The sequence below is a fragment of the Aythya marila genome, assembly GCF_965140915.1.
Source record: "Aythya marila genome assembly, chromosome: 7".
Classification (NCBI taxonomy): Eukaryota; Metazoa; Chordata; class Aves; order Anseriformes; family Anatidae; genus Aythya; species Aythya marila.
Window position 1 is genome coordinate 14,153,783 of NC_139048.1, and position 19,739 is coordinate 14,173,521.

At 40.8% G+C, this 19,739-nt stretch overlaps 1 protein-coding gene across 1 annotated transcript in view; it reads right to left on the bottom strand.

Annotated features, from left to right (window-relative positions):
- The window catches only part of ARMH3 (armadillo like helical domain containing 3), a 119,643-nt gene that overhangs the window by 47,106 nt on the left and 52,798 nt on the right, over positions 1-19,739 (bottom strand). Inside the window, exon 23 of the mRNA XM_082764493.1 lies at positions 17,600-17,675. Within this exon, the coding sequence (XP_082620619.1) occupies positions 17,600-17,675 (76 nt within the window). The remainder of the gene's footprint in view (positions 1-17,599; positions 17,676-19,739) is intronic.

Genomic DNA, 19,739 nt, shown 5'->3' on the forward strand with positions numbered 1-19,739 from the left:
TAGTCTTCGGTATAAAACTAACACTCAAGGTTCTTAAATACCTCTTGACCTTACTCTCCCAAGTTTTCTAGGTGTGTAGATGAGCTAGAATGCATGCACATTGGCAAACAACACTTGGAGAACCAATGTTAAACCGTCTGCCAAAGCACAACCTAGTTCATATGGTTTGCCTGCTCTAGCCGGGACACAGCGCCTAGTGAGTTCTGAAATTAGCTTGTAACTGTAGTCTGCAGTGTACCATTTGATCACATCAGCAGGTTTGGGGCCATCAAGTGCAGAAAAACGACAGGAAAATAAGTCTCAGCTCTGGAAAATAGGTTGTAGCCATGTTTCCTCAATTAACAATGCTCATAGCACGTAAACACATTCTTCATTTTGCAACTGTGGTAACTAACATCAAGTAACTGCCAGGGAAACATTGATTAGAGTGAATTGATGAACATGCAAATACATTCATCTCCTCTGCAGGAACCACTGTCCGTCAGTTGGTCTCTCCAATGCAGAGAGGAACCCAAGATCCCAGGACCACAGAACACTGAAGAAAAATCATCTTTCCACAGCCGTGACATGCTGGATATTTCTAATAGAACAAGAAAAAAAAATCAAAAACCTTAGCCTAACAAATACCACATCTCTCTGCCTTTTTTTGCTTTCTTTACACATAATAAAATAGAGCAAAAATCCAATTAAATTTCTATAAGCGGGTCACCTCTAAAACTCCTATATACTTTCTACAAGACTGCCAATGAGTTCTCATACAGATCTGGACCTAGTCCAACCTGAAATACATTTTGGTGCCCTAAAGCCCACGGAATCTCAAAAGGACAAATTATTCATCAATGTCCCCTACTAAAATGTATTCTGCAATGTTGCTAGCACAAAATGGCTGTTTGCTATGAGTGGCCAAAAAGATTTATTTAGTATATATACGTATAGGCTCTGAAGCACCGCAGTCCTTCTGACAAAGAGGCATGCAAATGTGAGGATTATGCAGATAAATCACAGGCTCAGAACTGGATTTTACTCTACTTCCACCGTGTGTATATTTGCAACTAGTTTCGGATGAAGTTTTGTAATATTTTAACATTAAAAGCTCTTGTTTTATAAAGTTGATTACTGCTTTCAAATACCTACCTTCCCACTCCTGCGTATTGACTAATACATTAAGATAGAATAAGACAATATACTTTTTGCTTCATAGCTATTGAGAAACTCCTAACCATGATTAGATTAGCTCAGTTCAACACAGACCAAAATGATTTCTGGGATGTTTCCACAGCACATTTCATCTAGTACACCTGCATTATTTATGGCATTTACACAAGGAGAATTGAAGGCTTTTATAAACTAAGACACAAATCAATACAAGCTCTTAGCAGATGGGGTCTTAGTAGGGTTCCACAGCAGCATCGTTCCACACTGAGCAAACTCTTTCAACTGAGTAACTGACAATACACAAGCAAAGGTTTCCTTGGAAAGTCACGAACTGGAAGCATCCTTAGCACCAAGCATTTCAACGAGTGCTGTTACCTGCTTCCTCTACGGGCTAAATAGCAAGGGCTAAGTTCCCATGCGATAGGTAACCTAAACTGCTGCAAAAATATCAGGCTGCAGGCAACACAATAGCTCTGCTTCGCTCCCCTCCCCAAGCTCAGATAAAAAGGCTGTAACACAGATGGCTCGCTCTGTCAGCGGCGCCACGGACTAGTGAGGAAGCGGATGGGAGGCAAATTCAGTTTGGCACTTCATCAGATCAGCAGTGTACTCCAAAGCAGATCCTCTCAGTCTCTGCTGTGTCGGTGCTTGCAGTAGGCAAAATAGCAGGGCACAACTAATCTGCAAGACCAACACTGGGCAGCAAAATCAGCTGGAGCCACAGAGCCTTTATGTCACGGTGAGGGAAACACCCTCCCCACCTCCATACAGACACGGCCAGTGACCACAGCTGGGCCAACAAGAGATGGCAGACGACGGTGCAATGCACTGCTTTGCATCTGCCTGTTCCCAGATAATGCTCTTTTAATCCACCGTGGCTGGTCTTCATAGATAAATGCTCTATATAAAGAACCGATCATTATTTGAGGCACTCGCAGCAGAGGTCTCACCCTGATCCATTTGTTTTCCTAACCCGTCTGACTTGTGCACTGGATGAGAACTGATGATTTTGGATTTAGTGAAATCGAGGTTTGTCTTCAGAGCTTTCTATTTATAGAGCAGTGCAAGAGGATCTGCAGCACTCAAAGGGAAAAATGAATGAGTAATAAATTATCCAACGTGAACTTCTTTTGCAACAGTAACCTGCAACAGAAGAACTGGATTAGGTCCCTGTTCAATTCATTCTTCTGCAAAGGCTCAAGTAAAAGGATTTGTCCCCTTACCCAAATAAAACACTAAGTGCCTTTAATTTTTTTTTTTTTTTTTTTTTTATGATCAAAGAAGTCTCACAAGGTCCGAACAACTCATCCTTCTTTAGCTGACAAACTGTAGGATATTGAACTGAAGAAGACCTTTCTTCCCCACAGTTATATTTGAATCAGGGCTAGCAAAAAAGAAAAAAAGGCAAAAAATCCTGTTAGTCTTAATTAAAATCATGCCTTGCTCAGCTGGCATGGTTTTTACTTTCATGAGATTTATGAGTTCATGATCCTGACAGCTCTCCATGAGTTCTTTCTGGAGAGGAAAAAAAAAAAAAAAAAAAAGGAACAGCGAAGATCATGACTGAAATTCTACAGTAAAATCACAAGAGAAGAAAAAATATCCTCTGAGGTTTGGCATTCTCTCCACCAGTGCACCAGAAAATGACACAATTCTTTGCCATTCCCAGACCACAACAAAAGGCTGCTGGATCAGAGAACAGCTCAGAGGAAAGCATGGTCACCTCAGAGATCCCTCTTCTAAATCACCAAGGACAGTATTTCCTGGGAACATACAAGCAGCAGCAGAAAGCCCCAGAAAGGCTTGGGGACCACCTTTTGTGTATAGAAAGCTGGTGTGGGTCAAAATGTCAGCAAGCAACACCTTCACATAAGAACACCTCCAGACATCTAGGATGGGATTTCAGCTTTCTCGACACAAAATTATGGACAGATTTAACAAGCCTCATGTATAACCTAGGCGGGTGATTGTAAGTAAAATGTAATCTTTCATCCTGAAAGCAGTAGTATAGGGATGTTGGCATGTTGCCTTACTCTTTATAAAGGGGCTTTAAAGTAAATAGCTGATTCCTGAGAAGTTGCTGACATAAAATTTACATAAACATTAAAAATTGCCACGCTGAGTCAGGTAGCAAAGGCCAGCTCAGTTACACAAGTTTGGAAGTGGCTAGAAACAGAAGCTCAGGGAACAGTATAAAAACAGGATATGAATAAAGTGGTATCACCCCCGAAATGACTCTCACTTCCAGTCCCATGCAATTCAAGATGATACCTGAGGCAGACGTGATATCTGTACCATCAGTAACCCACAATGGAATTTTCTTCCATTAACTTGTATCATCATTGCTTTAAATTCATATAAAACCTTTCAGATACCCCACAGCTTACCTAAGTTTTACACAAAGCAGCATCCATCTGATTTCAACTTACCTGATTTTCTGATACATCCTCTCTTTGCAGATACACTTCCCTATGACATTTAATATTTTATAGTCTTTTATTCTCTGCCATCTCTCTTCCAGACTGGAGCCTTGTCATGTATACAAATGCTTCTCATAACCCATTTGGTTTCATACCCTCAGTCATCCTCACCGTCCTTTCCTGAAACTTTCCTAGTTCTGCTACATCTTTTTGAATTTTCTAAGCTCTGGATGCAAAGCAAATAAAAGACTGGATTAATTAATGCAAAAAATTGCCTTTGGGAATCAATACTAGTAGAAGAGAAGACACTATTTGCTGGGAGGAGGGGAGCAGCAGTGCACAGGGAATGGTGTGTGAAAAATGAAAAATATGAGAGAAAATAGCTGGGTAAGAAAGAATCACCAATTTTAGACCCAGAGAATGAATGATTTTAAAAAACAGTTTATAAAAAAAAGAAACCAAACAAAAAACTTGCCTGTGGAACCACTGTAAGATCGCTGTGAAAACATTGGGTTATATGCAAATCCCATACTTAGTGATGCAAAGGGGTAGAACACGCACATGGGGGTAGTTGCACACAGTCAGGTCCCCAGCTGATGAAGGGGGAACAAACCAATACCCTAGAAACCAGGGCAAGTTTTATTATGAGATTTTAAAATGGCTTTTTCTGAAGTTTTCCTCAAGCTATTTACTCACTCTTTCAATAATTTCAGGCTGTTACCACAATTCTGGTGCCATTCAGCTTTCTTGAGATTCCCCTTTGTAGATCTTAAAAGACTCTTGGGTATGGTCAGTGACTACACAGAAGGCCTCCAAGAAAGAGGAAAATCCTTGTTTTATCCCTCCAAATCTTCTCAGAAGCTTCAGCAATGTTGACAGCACTGAACTGCTGAAGTGTTCATTTTTGAGTTGATACAGAGAGCAAACATCTTGTTCCCTAGGTAAGCTTTTCACTTTTCAATTGTTCCTATATTTTGGTAGCACAGGAAAGAAAATACAGGAATATCTCAGAATGAGTCGTCTTCAGTGTGTAATACTCTAAAGGAGTCCCAGAACATTTCTGGAAAAAGGGCTGGAAGGTTATATAACAGTGGTCAAAAGGAAAACACAGACATCTTTTCTGAGGCTAGGAGAAAGCACGCTGTGCTAAACAATTTAAATTGAAGAAGAAAATACCCTTGTAATTAACATACAAAGAACCAGCATGGCCTAGCTAATCTCATCATGAAGAGATCGAATAAAGTAGTGTGCGTTTTATGGAGCAATTTAATCTGGCAAGCAATTAATCGTAAGAGCACTAAGTCAAACGAATAGATTTCCCTTTAAGGAGATCACATTCATCATCTGTAATGTATTCTAAACTGCAATTTGTTAGCCGGCCCCTGAATTTTACTGAAGACAGTAAATGTCTTCCTTTACTGGAAAAGTGATCCCTGAGTGACAGGAGGGAGTGGCATCAGTCTTTTTGAACCAGCTAGCCTATTAACACTAATAGGTTCCGAATCAATGATGCAGGACGAAAATAACTTAGAAAAAGATGCTACAAGTTTTTACAAGCCTTATACAGGAAAAAAAAAAAAAAGAATCTACAACGCTATTTACTAGACTATTTGAATCGTGTCTTAATCCACTGCCCAAGCCTTTGGGTTTGAGCCACCTCGGTAATGCTGCGGAGGTGATATTACAAATGAGGCTGCTAATCTTCACCGAGAGCCTCAGCAGGCTTCCCTTACCTGGGCTCCTACTGCTGCAAGGCTGGGACTCTGTCCTCTCATATCATCAGCTCCAAGATAATCCTCCCCTGACTAATTCTAAATGGAAGCAGATCCGTTTAGACTGCTTTGTTCTAGCTGATCACAAGACTGCCCCGGACAATTTTTGAAATCCTTTGACTCCCAAATTCTATTTATTCATCATACTCCGTGCCCATTTGTCCACATGACATTTCAGCTTCAGAAGCTGTTCCACTTTGTTTGCATTTCCTATTACATTAGGAACTGTTAGTTTTCATTTTGCTGGGCTGGCAAAGCACACACCAAGCATCCTTTTGAAGAAAATCATGATGATCCCCCTTCTTTGTATCTGTGTCCATCCCTATCCAAGTTCATCTTACTAGGGCATGAATTTGAAGGCCCTTTCTCTTCCTAGGAAAGAAGATCTGTTTTCCTATCTCACTACGTAGAATTATGACTGGTCTCCTCAAGTGAATGCTTTGGATCATGAAGATCTGCAGGCTGAAAGCAATCAAAGCTCACAACCTCTAGGTGTCCTTGGGTCCAAATTGCTTCCCCTCCAAACACAGTAAACTCTTTAAAATTATCTTGAAAAGTGTAATCAGACAGAAAAAAAAGGACCTCAAGAATCATTCAGTGCAGATGCAAGCCAAGCCCTGACAGGGAATGCTAAGCTTTACTAAAAGATATGTGGCAATGTTTCACTTAATCTAGAAACCACACAAAGTTCACTCAAGTCAGCTGAGACTACAAGCCATATATGAAAAAAAGATTGCTAGAGAATGCAGCTCTTGCCCCACTGTCACCCAGAATCAATTCAAAAGATATCTTCTGGCTGTGGAGTCGTGCTGCCAGCAACAGAGTAATGACAATATGAGACCTCTGTCTGGCTGCTTTCAGTCCTCTTCCATCCTAGTAATTCCTTTATGCTCAGCTCAGATTGAAGACATTAATGTAAAGTAGCCCCATGCCAAATCAAAGCTAAATAAAGTGTCCTGGAGATCAAGTGCAATGAAAAAAGAAAAAAAAAAAAAAAAAAAAAGAAAAAATCTCTGAGCTGTGTTCCAAACCAAGTTCACGTGGTATAGTCTCATCCAGAAAACAATTCAAACAAAACCCATATTAAAGTAATTGCGAGTAAATACTGCTTTACTGCATTGTCAAAAAGGTCTGAGGAAGAATTTACAAATACAAAATCATTCAAAATACAGATTTTGGTGCTCCAGAGAAGGTAGGGAAGAAAAAAAAAAAAAAAAAAAGGCAAAATATGGCTAAATTGGTGAAAAACTTGTTATGGCTAAGCCTTTCAACTTCTCTGGTCTGAACAGTATTGGTTCCTGATGCCTTCCTGCTATATAACATCATACTTATAATTAGACTGATACCACATTAAAATGACAGCAAGTGCAGGCACAATTCATTTAACAATTAATCTACCCTAGCTATCATTTTCACTTGTCATTAACTGCCTCTTAAATGCCCTCAATTTCATATAAGCATAGACTCTTCCTTTAAACATACACACGGGGGAATATGCCATTATAGGCATTATTCAAAGAAGCGCTTTCTGTCCTCGTCATCAACCACAGCATTAATCATACTGGAATAGTTTCTTCTTACAAATGACTGAGTTGCATAGTTGAGTCTCATCAGCAGGATCCAATCGACTGGCAAGCTCAGAGACAGCAGACAATGCTGGGCATCTGCAGCAGCACCCTGCAAGACCTCTCGTTTTTACCTTTTACTGATCTTTCAGAGAAAGAAAATAGATGCTGAGCACCACGAGCTCTTATTGATTTAAATAAGTGCTCTACTCAGCATCTTCAACAACTGTATCCTGATGGAGCACAGAGCACCCAAACAAAATAAGCCTTTTTGCTTCTTTTACCATTTGTCCAAGCCAGAATCACAAGATCGCAGCATGCCTTAGATGGGAAGGGACCTTTGGAGGTTGTCTGGTGCAATGCCAGGTTGCTCATAGCTTTGTCCAGGCACAATGTGACTAACTCCAAGGATGATGACCGCATCACCTTTTTCCAGTTTTAGATCATCTTTGTTGAGGAGAGTTTGGGAAGCACCTCCAGTACTGCAATCTGAGTTTATTTCCCAGTCAAACTTAAAATCTTGGAGCCGTCTTGTTTTGCAAATCTTCAATTCTGGGAAAACCTCATACTGAGAGTGGAAGAAAAATAGGAGCTACCCAGTGAGAATTGTACAGTGGCTCTGCTCCTTCAGCAAGGCTCAAGGTATCACACAGGCTAGCCTCAAAGCAACCACAGCTTTCAGATGCTAATGGATGAAGGAATTAGGAACAACATATGGCAGACCTATTGCTTCTGGAGTTTAGAAAGGAACGTCTGCCTCAGGCAGGCTCATCTTGAATGTCCATATAAAGTTAATGTCAAGTCCAGATTCTGAAGCAAATGGTGCTGCAAAATAAAGAGGGCACTAAATAATTTAAAGAAAAAAATTAAAGTGTAAGTAAATTGCTCAATTGGCCTTTGAGCACTTCCACTGTCCTGTTGAAGAGGCTCACTGTTAAGCCTTTCAGACACCCCATGAAGGACACCGGGTAAGGTATTTCATATTCACACGCCCTCTGTCAGCAGCAAGAGCTTTCCATTAATTAGCACAATCCACAACCTTCTGAAGAAGGAGCCAGCTTAAAGTTTCTCATCCAAAGTCTTGGCAACATCACAAGATTGTTTAGAATAAAAGGCATTTATCCTGCCCTCAAAGCACACACCAGCTATACCCTCCATAGCAGATAGAAGCATTTTTTCCACAGTACCCAGAGACACCACTGAAATTCAGTGTTTTGAAGTTTGAAGTGATCCTTCACTTGGTCACAAAAGTTGCATTACTTCCCATCCTACAAACTTCCCATACTCCACCTAATGGGAAGAAAAATGTCACTGTAATTAACACACAAAGTGATGACCTAATTAATCACTAAAGCAGCAAGATGACAGAGCTTTTGGGCTTTCAAAGTCTTCTAGCAAAGTCGGGTAAAAGAACTGCCAGGGAGCTTTTCAGGTCATTCCACGTTTGGACACCCTCAAAATAAAAGACATTTGAAACAAATTGTTTTTATATCCAATCAAACAAGAATCCAATGCAGCAAGGTCCCCTTCTCGAGACACTGCAGGGCAGCACTCACGTTCTCACTTTTTTGGGCTCGTGGCAGTATTGTCTCAAGCCCAGTACCCAAACTGAAACTTGAGGCAATAGTTGCTTTTAATGGAGAAAGCTGTTTGCAGAAATCACCCTGCCCTACAGCAGCACAAAAGAACATCTGCTTAGAGTCATGCGAAGTTGCATCAGTGATGACAAAAAAGAAAAAAAATAAATCAATCAAAAAAAAAAAAAAACAGGCTCTGGCTAAAACACATTTGTTTTTATTTTTCCTGCCTACGTAGTCTTATCTGGGGTCAGATCTCCAGCCTCCTCCCTTACATGCAGGTAACATAATCCAGGCAGTTGCCCTCATGCGGAAAGGCAGCAATGAATGGCAGGCGAATCCTCCCATTCAGCAACACGGTCAGCTAACACCTGCTTCAAGAGATGGGAGAATACAGGCTGACAAAGCACACTGGGGCATTCCTAGCACTAAGTAACATCCCTTCAACCAAACCCTTACAAGCATGAGATATCAAACTCTGACACCCATCATCGGTGATTTTCCTGAGATCAGTGTTACCTTAATTTGTTTGGCTTTGACAGCTGAGGACCTGCCAAGCATATGGACATTCTGACTGCCAGAGCTTCGCGGCAAGCTTCCCTTGAGGCAGGCAATGAGATGAGATGAGCTTGCCTTGAGCCTGGCCTCAAAGCTAAGGAGGACAGGGCTACCTCAGAAGCATTACCCCATCATTTTCTGAATCATCTTTCCAGATACAAGATTTGGGAAAAAAAAGAAGAAGAAAGAAATGAAGAATGAAAGCTTGCATTCCCAAACAGCACTTTCTCCCAAATATGCTGGTATTCCAGTCAACAGAATTCAGACCAGCTGAACCTTCTTACTGTTTCTAACTGGACACAGTATCTGAGCCCAGAATATTTTCACATTTTGTAATAAAAATCCCAACTGAGTTGTGCTCCCTTTTTTCCACTGCAGGTAGCGTTTCACTTTCACCCTGATATAGGTATACACAAAGTCTTGGCTTTACCAACCAGTACTTACTGCCGGCTGCAAAGCTAGCCCCTGTGCTAGGGGCAAGGCAACTTTCTCTGCCTTCAGCAGGAAGAGCTCCTGAACAACAAATATTTTACCTTTGCAAGCTAGGATGCATGTTTCTTTTAACGAACAAAGTCTTCTAAACAAGATGCCCTCCTCCCACGGTTCCCTGGGAATGGAGCTCCAGTTTCTGGTGCAATCTTCAAACAGACCGCAGTTCTGCAGTCGTGCTAACAATGCATTATCCTTGCTTGTAGTTCGAGATAAGGTAGGTACTTCGTTTCCCTAATGAGCAGATGTACTTAATAAGCAGGTACTTTATCAATTTAGTCCTAAAGGGAGAATTAAGTGAATAGGACATTTACATTTCTAGAGCAAAAAACAAATTTTAGGCCCCCCGCTAGTCGAAGATAATAAGAAATACATGTTACTGGATTCTGAAAAGCTTTTCAAAATAAGTACACATCCCACAGCCCAGACTTTCAGAGGGAATAATAATTCCAGCTGCTGCTGTGAGCAACAGATTTCTTTTTAACAGAGAGCAAAGCAGCATTATTCTACATTATGTTTCAAGGGATAAAGGTGTTATTTAAGCTCACAATGATTTTTACATTGTTTGGGTTACGAAGAAAGCACCTTAATGTTCTCCCTCCATTAAAGCAAATCTTGAAAGCTAGACTTGAGACCGGTGGAGATCAGAGTCCCTTATATTTACTGAAAGAATAAGAACAGCATGGGCGAAGTTTTGACAAGCTATAAGCAGCTGTTTCAAACTGTGCTTCATTTGTATTCCAGTAGGGCCAGTTCTTTGGGGCCAAGAGACTGTGGCTGCAGAACCTATTCATTTTTTGCTTCTTGGCTTCAAGAGGGCTACCAACAAAGGTATCTACCGTAAGGTTGAAGTCTGTCAATTAGGATTTGAACTCCGGCCAGCCCCGATACCAGAGGAATAATTAAGACTGTTCTCGTAAGCAGAATGAAACAATACAACCATTCAAAGTGGGAAAACAGCAGACCTTTTTTTGATTTTGTACTGCAACAACAACAAGATGCATACAAAAATGCATCCCAGCCTTGCAGCATATGCTTTAATGTATTACTGAGCTCATACATAACTTGCTTGTGCCTAGCAAGGGAATTCAAGAACAAAATATCCGCAAGCAAGTCAGCAGAGAAATGAATACTAGGTCCACCACTATGATAAATCAAAAACACTGCCAATGTAAACAATGAGAAGTGCCTTTCATTTTTTCCCCTCTGATGGCTATTCTCAATAAGCTCCAGACTCTGAATTCACTAGCCCAAAAGTTGAAACTGTGTGCCAAGCATATTTCCAAAGCTATTAAGCTATCAAGAAAAGATTGGTAGCAGCTTAAGTGACTCCATCTTACGTGTTCACATTCTGCAGACACAAATCTAGTAAACAGGGGCTGCAGACAAATTTCCCTATTTACAGGGCAGTCGTATTTAGAAGCACAGAGCCGTTTAGGTTGATAATCTTACAGGTCTTTTCCAAGTTCAACCATTAACCTAGCTCTGCCAGGTCTACTGCTAAACCACATCCCTAAGAACCACATCTACATGCTTTTTACATGCCTTCAGGGATATTTGGCATCTCAGGTAGAGACATTTCTTTGCCATGCAAATAGTTTTGCTCAAAATCAGCATCAGCTCTAGATACCTTCAGTTACCATAAATAATAACCCTCCCAAAAATCCACTGCAGAAAATTAAGGTACAGCAAACCAAAAGAGAAAACAGCCTTGACATTGTAAGAAACACCTCCCAGTAAGGAACGACTGAAATGGAATCTACTGGCAAAAAGAGGGAAGGTGACCTGGGATGCACCTGACTTGCTGAACCATGCTGCTGCGTTAGTGGAACTGGTCCATACAATGTCACTCCACTGGCAGATTTGCTCTCTGGATTTGGGCCAGTGGCAGAGACAACATTTAATTAAGCCACTGCATGAATGAGAAAGAATGAAGGCAAATTATAGCCGAATGAAATTGGCTAGTGTTCTGTAAGTGAAAAGCACCAAGATGAATCAGCTAGTAAATAAAGTGCTATAACCGAAGGCTAACACCACTATCTCAGCTAGAAATCAGATAGTGTAAAAAGACATGAAACGTTCAAAGTTTCACAACTAGAGAAGAACCCTAAAAGTTAACAAAAACACTGGAAGCACGGGTAGGGTGCCATGGAAAGATGAAACAATGCATCCTGAGATAAGAATGCCTCTTTCTTTTTTTATTCTTCTGTTACTAAGCTGCTGGTAGCAATGGCCTATAAATGAGGTTTTTGCCTTTGAATCCACCTCCTTCCTTTGTTGAGATGCCAGCTAATGCCAGAACCTGTTCACATCAAAATCTGTTGCTCCTAGCAAGTAAACTTTCCCTACCAGAGACTGCAAGGTCAAGTGAAAGAACAAGCAGTGGCAGCAGACAAACTCTGAGCAGCCAAGCTCCGCTGTAACTGCTGTGGTGTCTCAGGAACTGTTCTGATGCACCAAAATCCCTGCATAACAAGAAAAACATGCAACGTGAACCACGTCAAATGATAAGAAGGATCTACTAACTTTGCTCCTTCAGTTAAGGCTGAAGTGATTACAACTCACCAGAAAAGACCTAGAACCAAGCCAGAATCCTTACCTAGAATTTACTTTTCCTAGATCATTTTTTCAGGCTACCACTTGAAAAAATACATGAATTAATTCTTCAAATAAGTACGCGTATCTTGAAAGTTCCCTGACAGCATTTTAGTAACAATTTGATCCTTAACCTCAGCAAAATTTTATTAGCATTTTAAAGTACCAATAAAACATGTTTATGAGTTTCTCTTTGGGTTTCATTGCCTTTTTTTTTTTCCCCTTTCCTAATTTGTTAACTGTCTTGTAGTAGCCTATGATCTGAGCTCAGTTAGACTGATTAGCAGCGACAGCATGTCAGAGGTCATTACCATTAAACATACCTCACTGAACAATTTAATGGAGTTGTTATTCCACCAGTGGCAGCCCTTGCAATCGGGTTTAAGAGTCAGTAGGAAACAAACTCGAGACGAGACAGGGCTAACCTGGATGCCTGAGCACCCCCTGGTGTCAGCACTGAAGGGCTCAAGCCCAGCAGTTCTGCACTGCCCAGCTTTTGGTTACTCCTGCAGCACAGTCCCACTGGCAAATGCTGCTGATGGGAATAACAACTCAGCATCTTTAACCAACATTGGAAATGTGTCATGATTTTCCTCCCCCCCAAGCGGGAAGTTATGGCTTTAGATTAGCCCATCGTCCCAGGCAAGATGTGTGTGGGTTTTGTATACACACACAAATACATATAACACAGATTTATATAAATGTATTCACACAGGCATGTGTATTCATTTATATATAAAATATCATAGATAAATTCATGTGTGTATACATAAAATATATATTACATATACACACATTTTTATTTTTTTTTAAATATATGCAAATGGAAACATATTTTCTTGACCACTTATTTTCATGAGCAGTCTTTGGGCTTGCCTTCTCTTTTCCATCATTCCTACTGGAAGGAAATATGTTTGTGTGTGTGTGGTTGGAGGCGTGGGAGATGGAGAGAGAAGAGCTGGGGGGATAAGTGACAAATATGTATTTTAAATAGTCTCAGCTGATTGTAATCCCCAGGCCCTCACTCTACAGAGAAGCCCGTACCTATCAGCATGTCTGATCTTAAATGTATCCTACATAAATGCGACAGCCACCCCTTACAACATGACGAGGTCAGCAGCATCTCGCTCTTCTCCCCGTGAAGAGATGCTGAATTCGTTGCCATAAAGCAGAACACTGCTGAAGGTACAATGTAGACTGCTTGCAGCTGCTCAGTTTCTATCAGATCTCTGAACGGAGCCTCCTCCTCTATCAGGTTTTCAGTAAGTGCAGTTCTGTGGAGCGCTGGTAATTTAACATGAGCTATAGTTCAGGGCGGGGATGGCAGGGATCCTACAACAAAGTACAGACCACCTTGGCCTTCTTTCACCCAAGTGAAGACATAAATGTTCCTTCAGAGTCCTCCTGCCCACACTAGCGGCAAGTATAACCATTTTATATACAGCCGTGCAATGCTATAAGTGCTCCTCCAAATCCCCAATCTCTCTTTTATGACCCCAAAAGGAGCTTTGGGCGAAGCAGCCCCTCCTGTACAAAGAAAACATCACAGCAGGGCTTGTGTGAAACAAAAGTAGCTGCAAAATGGCAAAGTGAGTGAAAGCACCCAAGTGAGGATTGCAGTGTGTGCTACAACAGCACATAAAAGATGCTTTGGGGAAAAAAAGAAAAAAAATCTATTACCTATTCCATACTACAAACTTACTTTCCACTTGTTAGAAGTGTTTTGAGTGAGAAAAATAAAATTACTTTAAAATGATGATGGGACTGAATTTCAGACAATGGGAAATTCAATCCATTAATCATCAAGTTAATCTATTTATTCACCTTGGAAAAAAATCACATATCAGGAGAAAGTCTATTAAAAGAATACAGGGCTTCAGCTGCCACCTTCCTCACTGAGTAAGCAATCAGAAGGTGCCCCTTTGAACTTGGCATTAATAAAATTCTCATTAAATGCAAACCTGCACAATGTTATCTTAAAGAGGCTCATTAGCTTCAAAAAAATTACTTGTATCAAAAGTTGCTTATTTCCTCCGAGGTGAGGAGGTGAGTTTTCAAACCACTACCAGCTAGAGCTTCTCATTTCAGCCCCATCAGTGCTACAGCCACATCTTGCAGTCCATCCTAGCTCAATTATTTATGCAAAACAGAGCTGAATTTGCAGATAGAAGTTATAAGCGCTATTATAAGATAGGACAGCAATGCGGATCACTAATTTCAGTAGGATATATAAGATTTCAACCAGCTGAGGCTATTATTCTGTCTTCTACTTTCTCTAGGTTGGACAGAAATTATGAATCATCCCTAAAAGGGAAAGATATGGAGAGCAAGTAGGAATATTTCCCCCTCTTCCAATGTTCAATGAAAATAACATTCATGATTATTCTTTACACTGGAGTAAGGAATAGAAAAAAAAAAAAACACAGATAAAGTTATAGCTACAACAAAACCCAATTACGCTGCCTCCTGGAGAACACGGTCCAGCTACACAGTTAGTACAATAATAGGATACACAACCAAAGTGGGATCTCTCTCCAGCTGAGAATAAACAAGACTATATCAAAGATTCTCTACGTGTTCCTCAGCCTGCCTGTAACAAGCAATTAATCAGATGACCTCGTCAATCTGCCACTGTAGGGGGTACAAATGGGATGCTCTGTGCGTCTCTCCACCCGTTCCTCCTGTACATAGATCCACTGCACCCTTGAGAAGCTGTAGACAAATACTTATCTCCTTGCAGAAATACACATAAAATTGTACATTAGGATTTAAGACACTTAGTAAAGCCCACCATCATCCATTCACACACAGATTTTTTTTTCTTACATTTTTAACCTTTCCCACTAAAGGCCTTACAATAAGGAAATGACAATTTTTACTATTAAATAGCAGTTGTAATGAGATGGAGATATAACCAAAGCGTGACTTTGCACTGCACTGATGCAGCCAAAAGCAGGTAATTATTGCTCATAAAAACCTTCCAGAACAACAGAACAAGCTGAGGAGAATAAAATCCAACAAGAGGTGGATTTCTCTAAACCCATTTTCTTCATGGCAAAGGCATCAAGTAAGAAACCGTATGCTAATGCCACCCTAGGGGGAAAACCAAAGGGGCATAAACACCAGGCAATTCAGACAATGAGGAGCTAAGGCAAGTAGAAACCAGCATGTTCTTATCAATGCATAACATAATTACATCGTATAATAATATTGGCACGTGTTAACGTACTGTTTCTCTAATAAAACCATCAACCTGACAGCCCTAGAGGGTTTATTCTACTTAAGCATCCTCTCTCCCTGTTTCTCCTTGCTGATTTGGGCTTGCAACATCTCCATGATTGCGTGCAGAGAGCCACAAGTATGTTTGCACGAGGCTCCAGTGTGCATTCCTGATCCAACATCAGAAGAAAATATATGGCCCTGGTTTTAATTCTTCCTGTGGATGCTGCTGCTTCAGACCCCAGAAGGCTCAAGGTATTCCTGGAGGAACCGTCCCCTTGTGTCTTTTTCTGTTGCATGAACTGAGATTTTCAAATGCCTAAATTCAGTCTTCAGGTCAGAAAAATACTACATCACCACAGGCCCCTGACTTCATACAGAAAAAAAGTGCATCTAGTCCTATCACCACTCGTGCCAGCGTGATGCTTCGATCACCTTCACACAAGTACAGCACCTGTGAATTTCTCCAGCTTCCAACAACCAGCTGCTCTGAAATCTACTCAGTTAAAGACCCCTTCAATTATAAGGCTTTTTGCTTTGTTTTTTTAGCATGAGAAGAAAAACAAGCAAATTAAATACACCGCTCTCCCCCCCCACTTCAGGAGAGAGGAAAGTGGATAAATCAAACAGACTAAAGCCTAATCCCTCTCTAGGCCTTGAATTATCTCTAATTTAGGCTTTGTCTAATTTCACCAAGAAAAACAAATATTCACGAAAACTTCAAAGGCTGTGAAAGACCGGATGAAATTTCAACATAAATAAGCATTGAACAGAACAAAGGAAAAATCTACTTAAAATCTAGTACAGAAACATGTTGGAGGCTCCACAGGCTCCAGACAGCACCACCCTCTGATACAGGCTGTCCAGAGAGAGGTAACAGTGCCATTTTTTTGGTATCTCTTCTCAGTTGCATGCTGATCTTTACAAAAACAGTTGTTAAGCCAATAGCAAATGAATAGACACAAAATCTTGGTTGCACAACCCAGAGGCGAGCGTAAACCCTTTATGACCTCTTGTATTTTTGTTGTTGTTGCTGGTGGCTTTATTTATTTTTTTTTTAAATCTTTTCCCAGATTAGACTTTTCTCTCTGGTTATACAGAGAATTCCCACGGCAGACACGGTGTCACATGAAATGACATTACTTTGCCAACAGCTATCTGTTCTGCTGCTTCATTCAGAGCACATTATCTGCCCACAAGCATTCATTTATGTCTGTTTACAAAAAAAAAAAAAAAAAAATAACGGTAGGAGAAAAACAAATCTTCCAGAACTAGACGTGAGGTTAAGCTCACAGACTTACTAAGGTAGTTTATAGACATCTAAGATGTATGCTGACTTGATAGATGCCCTCAGACAGTCTGCCCTACACAATCTCTGTTGTACTAAGAAAAATGACAAGTACTAGCAATACTGAGCTACTTGCTGTTACACAGAAAGGCACCGTACCTCTCAGAAAGAGCACCTGGGAAATGAGCAGGGTAGCAATCGGCAGAAGCTTTTTCAGTATACTCATCTCTTATGGTCTGCTTAAAAGCCAGAGATAAACAGTAAATTCTCTCTCTCATTCTTCTATTTTTCAGTCACCCAGATCTAAGAGCCACTTGTCCCAGCACCCCATCCTCCAGCTTGGTCAGTACTAGAGGCTTTACAAGACACAAAGAGAAATTACTGCTGCCTTGGAGGAATAGAGCACAAAACAACCCCAGATATTCCCTAACCTTACAGGTAGAGCATAACTTCTGCCCTTTAACAGAAAGAATAAGTTTAAAAGAATATTGAAACATCTAAATAATCAATTTCAAACATGCACTGAAATCTTGTCATCCTAGAAGAGGCTTGGAATCTGCTTATTATAGCTGCCTTATCGTCCTCTTCATAGCTTCATAGAATTGCAATAGAATCACGCAACAGAAATCCATTAGGCTACAATCGTCCTGCCAGCACAGCATTGTTCCCTACTGTATAACTTCTCCCAAGGATGCTGCGAGGATTAATTCGTTACAGCTTGTGGTATGTTTTGAAAGCACTCAGTCTACAGAAGAGCTGAGAGAATTATTAGGAAAAGGACAATCAAACCCTGGTGACCCTCTCTTTATCCCAGAGGGTCCTGCTCAGAGCAGCAATTTAGCCCAACAAAGCAAACAAATTCAAAACCAAGTTCAATACAACAAATGGGAACGTGTCATAATAAGAATGCAGACACACAAGACAAGAATCTCTAAAATTGTCATTAACTTTTACTCCTTACCTAATATTGACTAACGCGTGGGTCACCTTGCTTGCAGGCTCTTTCCATTGACCGGCATTGGTAGAAATCCTCAGAACTGAAAGGAAAAGACAGTTAACAGTGCTGGCACAGAACTGACAGTCTTTTCATCCAAAATGTCACAAGTCTGCCTAGGTGGGATGGCAGCCTGCAAACCACAACAAAGCAACATCTCAAGGATGACCATCTGTGATGCAAAGCAGTTCTCTTTGAAGCCTGTGTAAGAAAATGAAGGAACATGGAAGAGGTGTGCAGGACACCTGGGAGGCAGGAAACACGGGGGGCAGAAGAGTCTTAATTCTCCTGACTGATTTCATTACCACGTACTAAAGTTGCTCTCCCTCAGAAACGGGACAGCATCCCAAGTCAATTAAACCTTTTATTCTACACGCTGCTATTGTCCTGCAGCTCCTGTTTATGAAAGATTCCACCTGAACAGCACTACATCCTGTGATACAAATCTAACCCAGCAGTGATGGATCCCTTACCTCCCTGTTTATCTGGAATTGCAGAGAGGGATTACACACCAGCCTAGGGAAAAACACTCCCCGTAGGAATGAGTGTGTTGCTCTGTTGCACAGATGGTCTCTGACAGACTTGGGAGCAGATCTGAAAACATTCAGCAATAGGAAGAACTTCTAGGGAATCTTTTTTTTTTTTTTTTCTCCTCCCAGAGCACCCAAAATATTTATCTAGGTCAGAATCTGTAGCGTTTCTATGGTGGCAGTTACCTGAACATCTCTTGCTAAGGACTAAAACAATGAAACAGTAGCAAATGTTTGGATTATTTTTCTGTTTTGCCTAAACAAAAGCAAAATTTCTATGAATTTGGATATACAGGGTTTTCCAGGGTTGCATTCTACAAGAAGAGTTTGGCTTAGACTTGGAAGTGAAGCAATAGCACTTCATCTGTAGTTATGATCAACTAGAAACATGGATGCTACAAGTGAATCCACAAGTACAGTGGCTGCACACTCTTGCCTATCGTTGCACAAGAAAAGCTTTTAGTCCTTAAAGATCTGGATAAAGCTCAGACTCAGGAAATTTTAAAAGACATCAAGACACCTAGATTCCACTTCCACTGTACAAAGTTCCAATATATTAACAAGAAAATTAAAGGATAAAGTCTTTTTCTCATCTGTGCTAACAGCTGTCCCAGGGTTAGGGGATAGAAGGGTGACTGTAACCCCTGTGAGCTGGATTGACAAAGCCAAGGGAGGCTGTTAGTTTAGCCTGGCTAAGTTACGGCTTTCATCAACTCAAGACAGTGCTGCCTTATCACTTCCTTGTGCTACCATTACATGTCATCTGCAGGGGGAAAAAAGTCAGCTCTGAGTAACATTTTTTTGTCAAACTGTAGGTACTGTACTTGAATATCTGAAGTAACGTATTCAGAGTTTCTATGCAGGCTTCTACAACATTAATTCAAATGAGTTTGTCCTATGTAGCAGGATGGAAAACATTCGTGTGATATATGAAGTGTTCAAAAAGGTCAGATGTGCCTATCACAGCCCGACTGAGTAAGTATTTCAGAGTATTATTTATCCAATCCACTTTCCTTCAGCTTCCACAAGGTGGTTTGAAAAAATTACTGACTAATAAAATCACCTCATCTTACTAACTGCAGTTCTCGGGAGTAGGAAATGGGTTAGCAAAAAATCTTTTGAGCTCAGAGAGCAAAATTGACCAACTGATCCCTTATATAACAGATGAAAACTGTAGGAAGTTTATACAAAAGGGCGATTCATTTTCACCTGCAATTACAGGGAGTATTTGGCTCCTTTTATTTCAGTGAGGATGACTCCCTCCCATGTCAGGACAGTGCTGTGGCCAACTGTCTCTGTCCCACAGCCCCTAGCTCCCCTTAAATGCTTATATTAACTCCTGTTGTTCGATGGGCGATCAAACTGAGAAGGGAGCAGGGAGTGCACGGAATAAAGGTCCTTCTAGAACAAAGCAAGCAAAGAACACAGCTTCATTCTTTTCTTCACAGCTTCAAGCATGTAGGCACTGCACCACTCTTTGCTGCAGCTACCCCTAGCTACAGGCTCCTGTGTATACACAGTCTGATTTTGCCTCCATGCATTCTTTGCTCTCCTTTGTTCCTCTTTTCCCTGCTGGG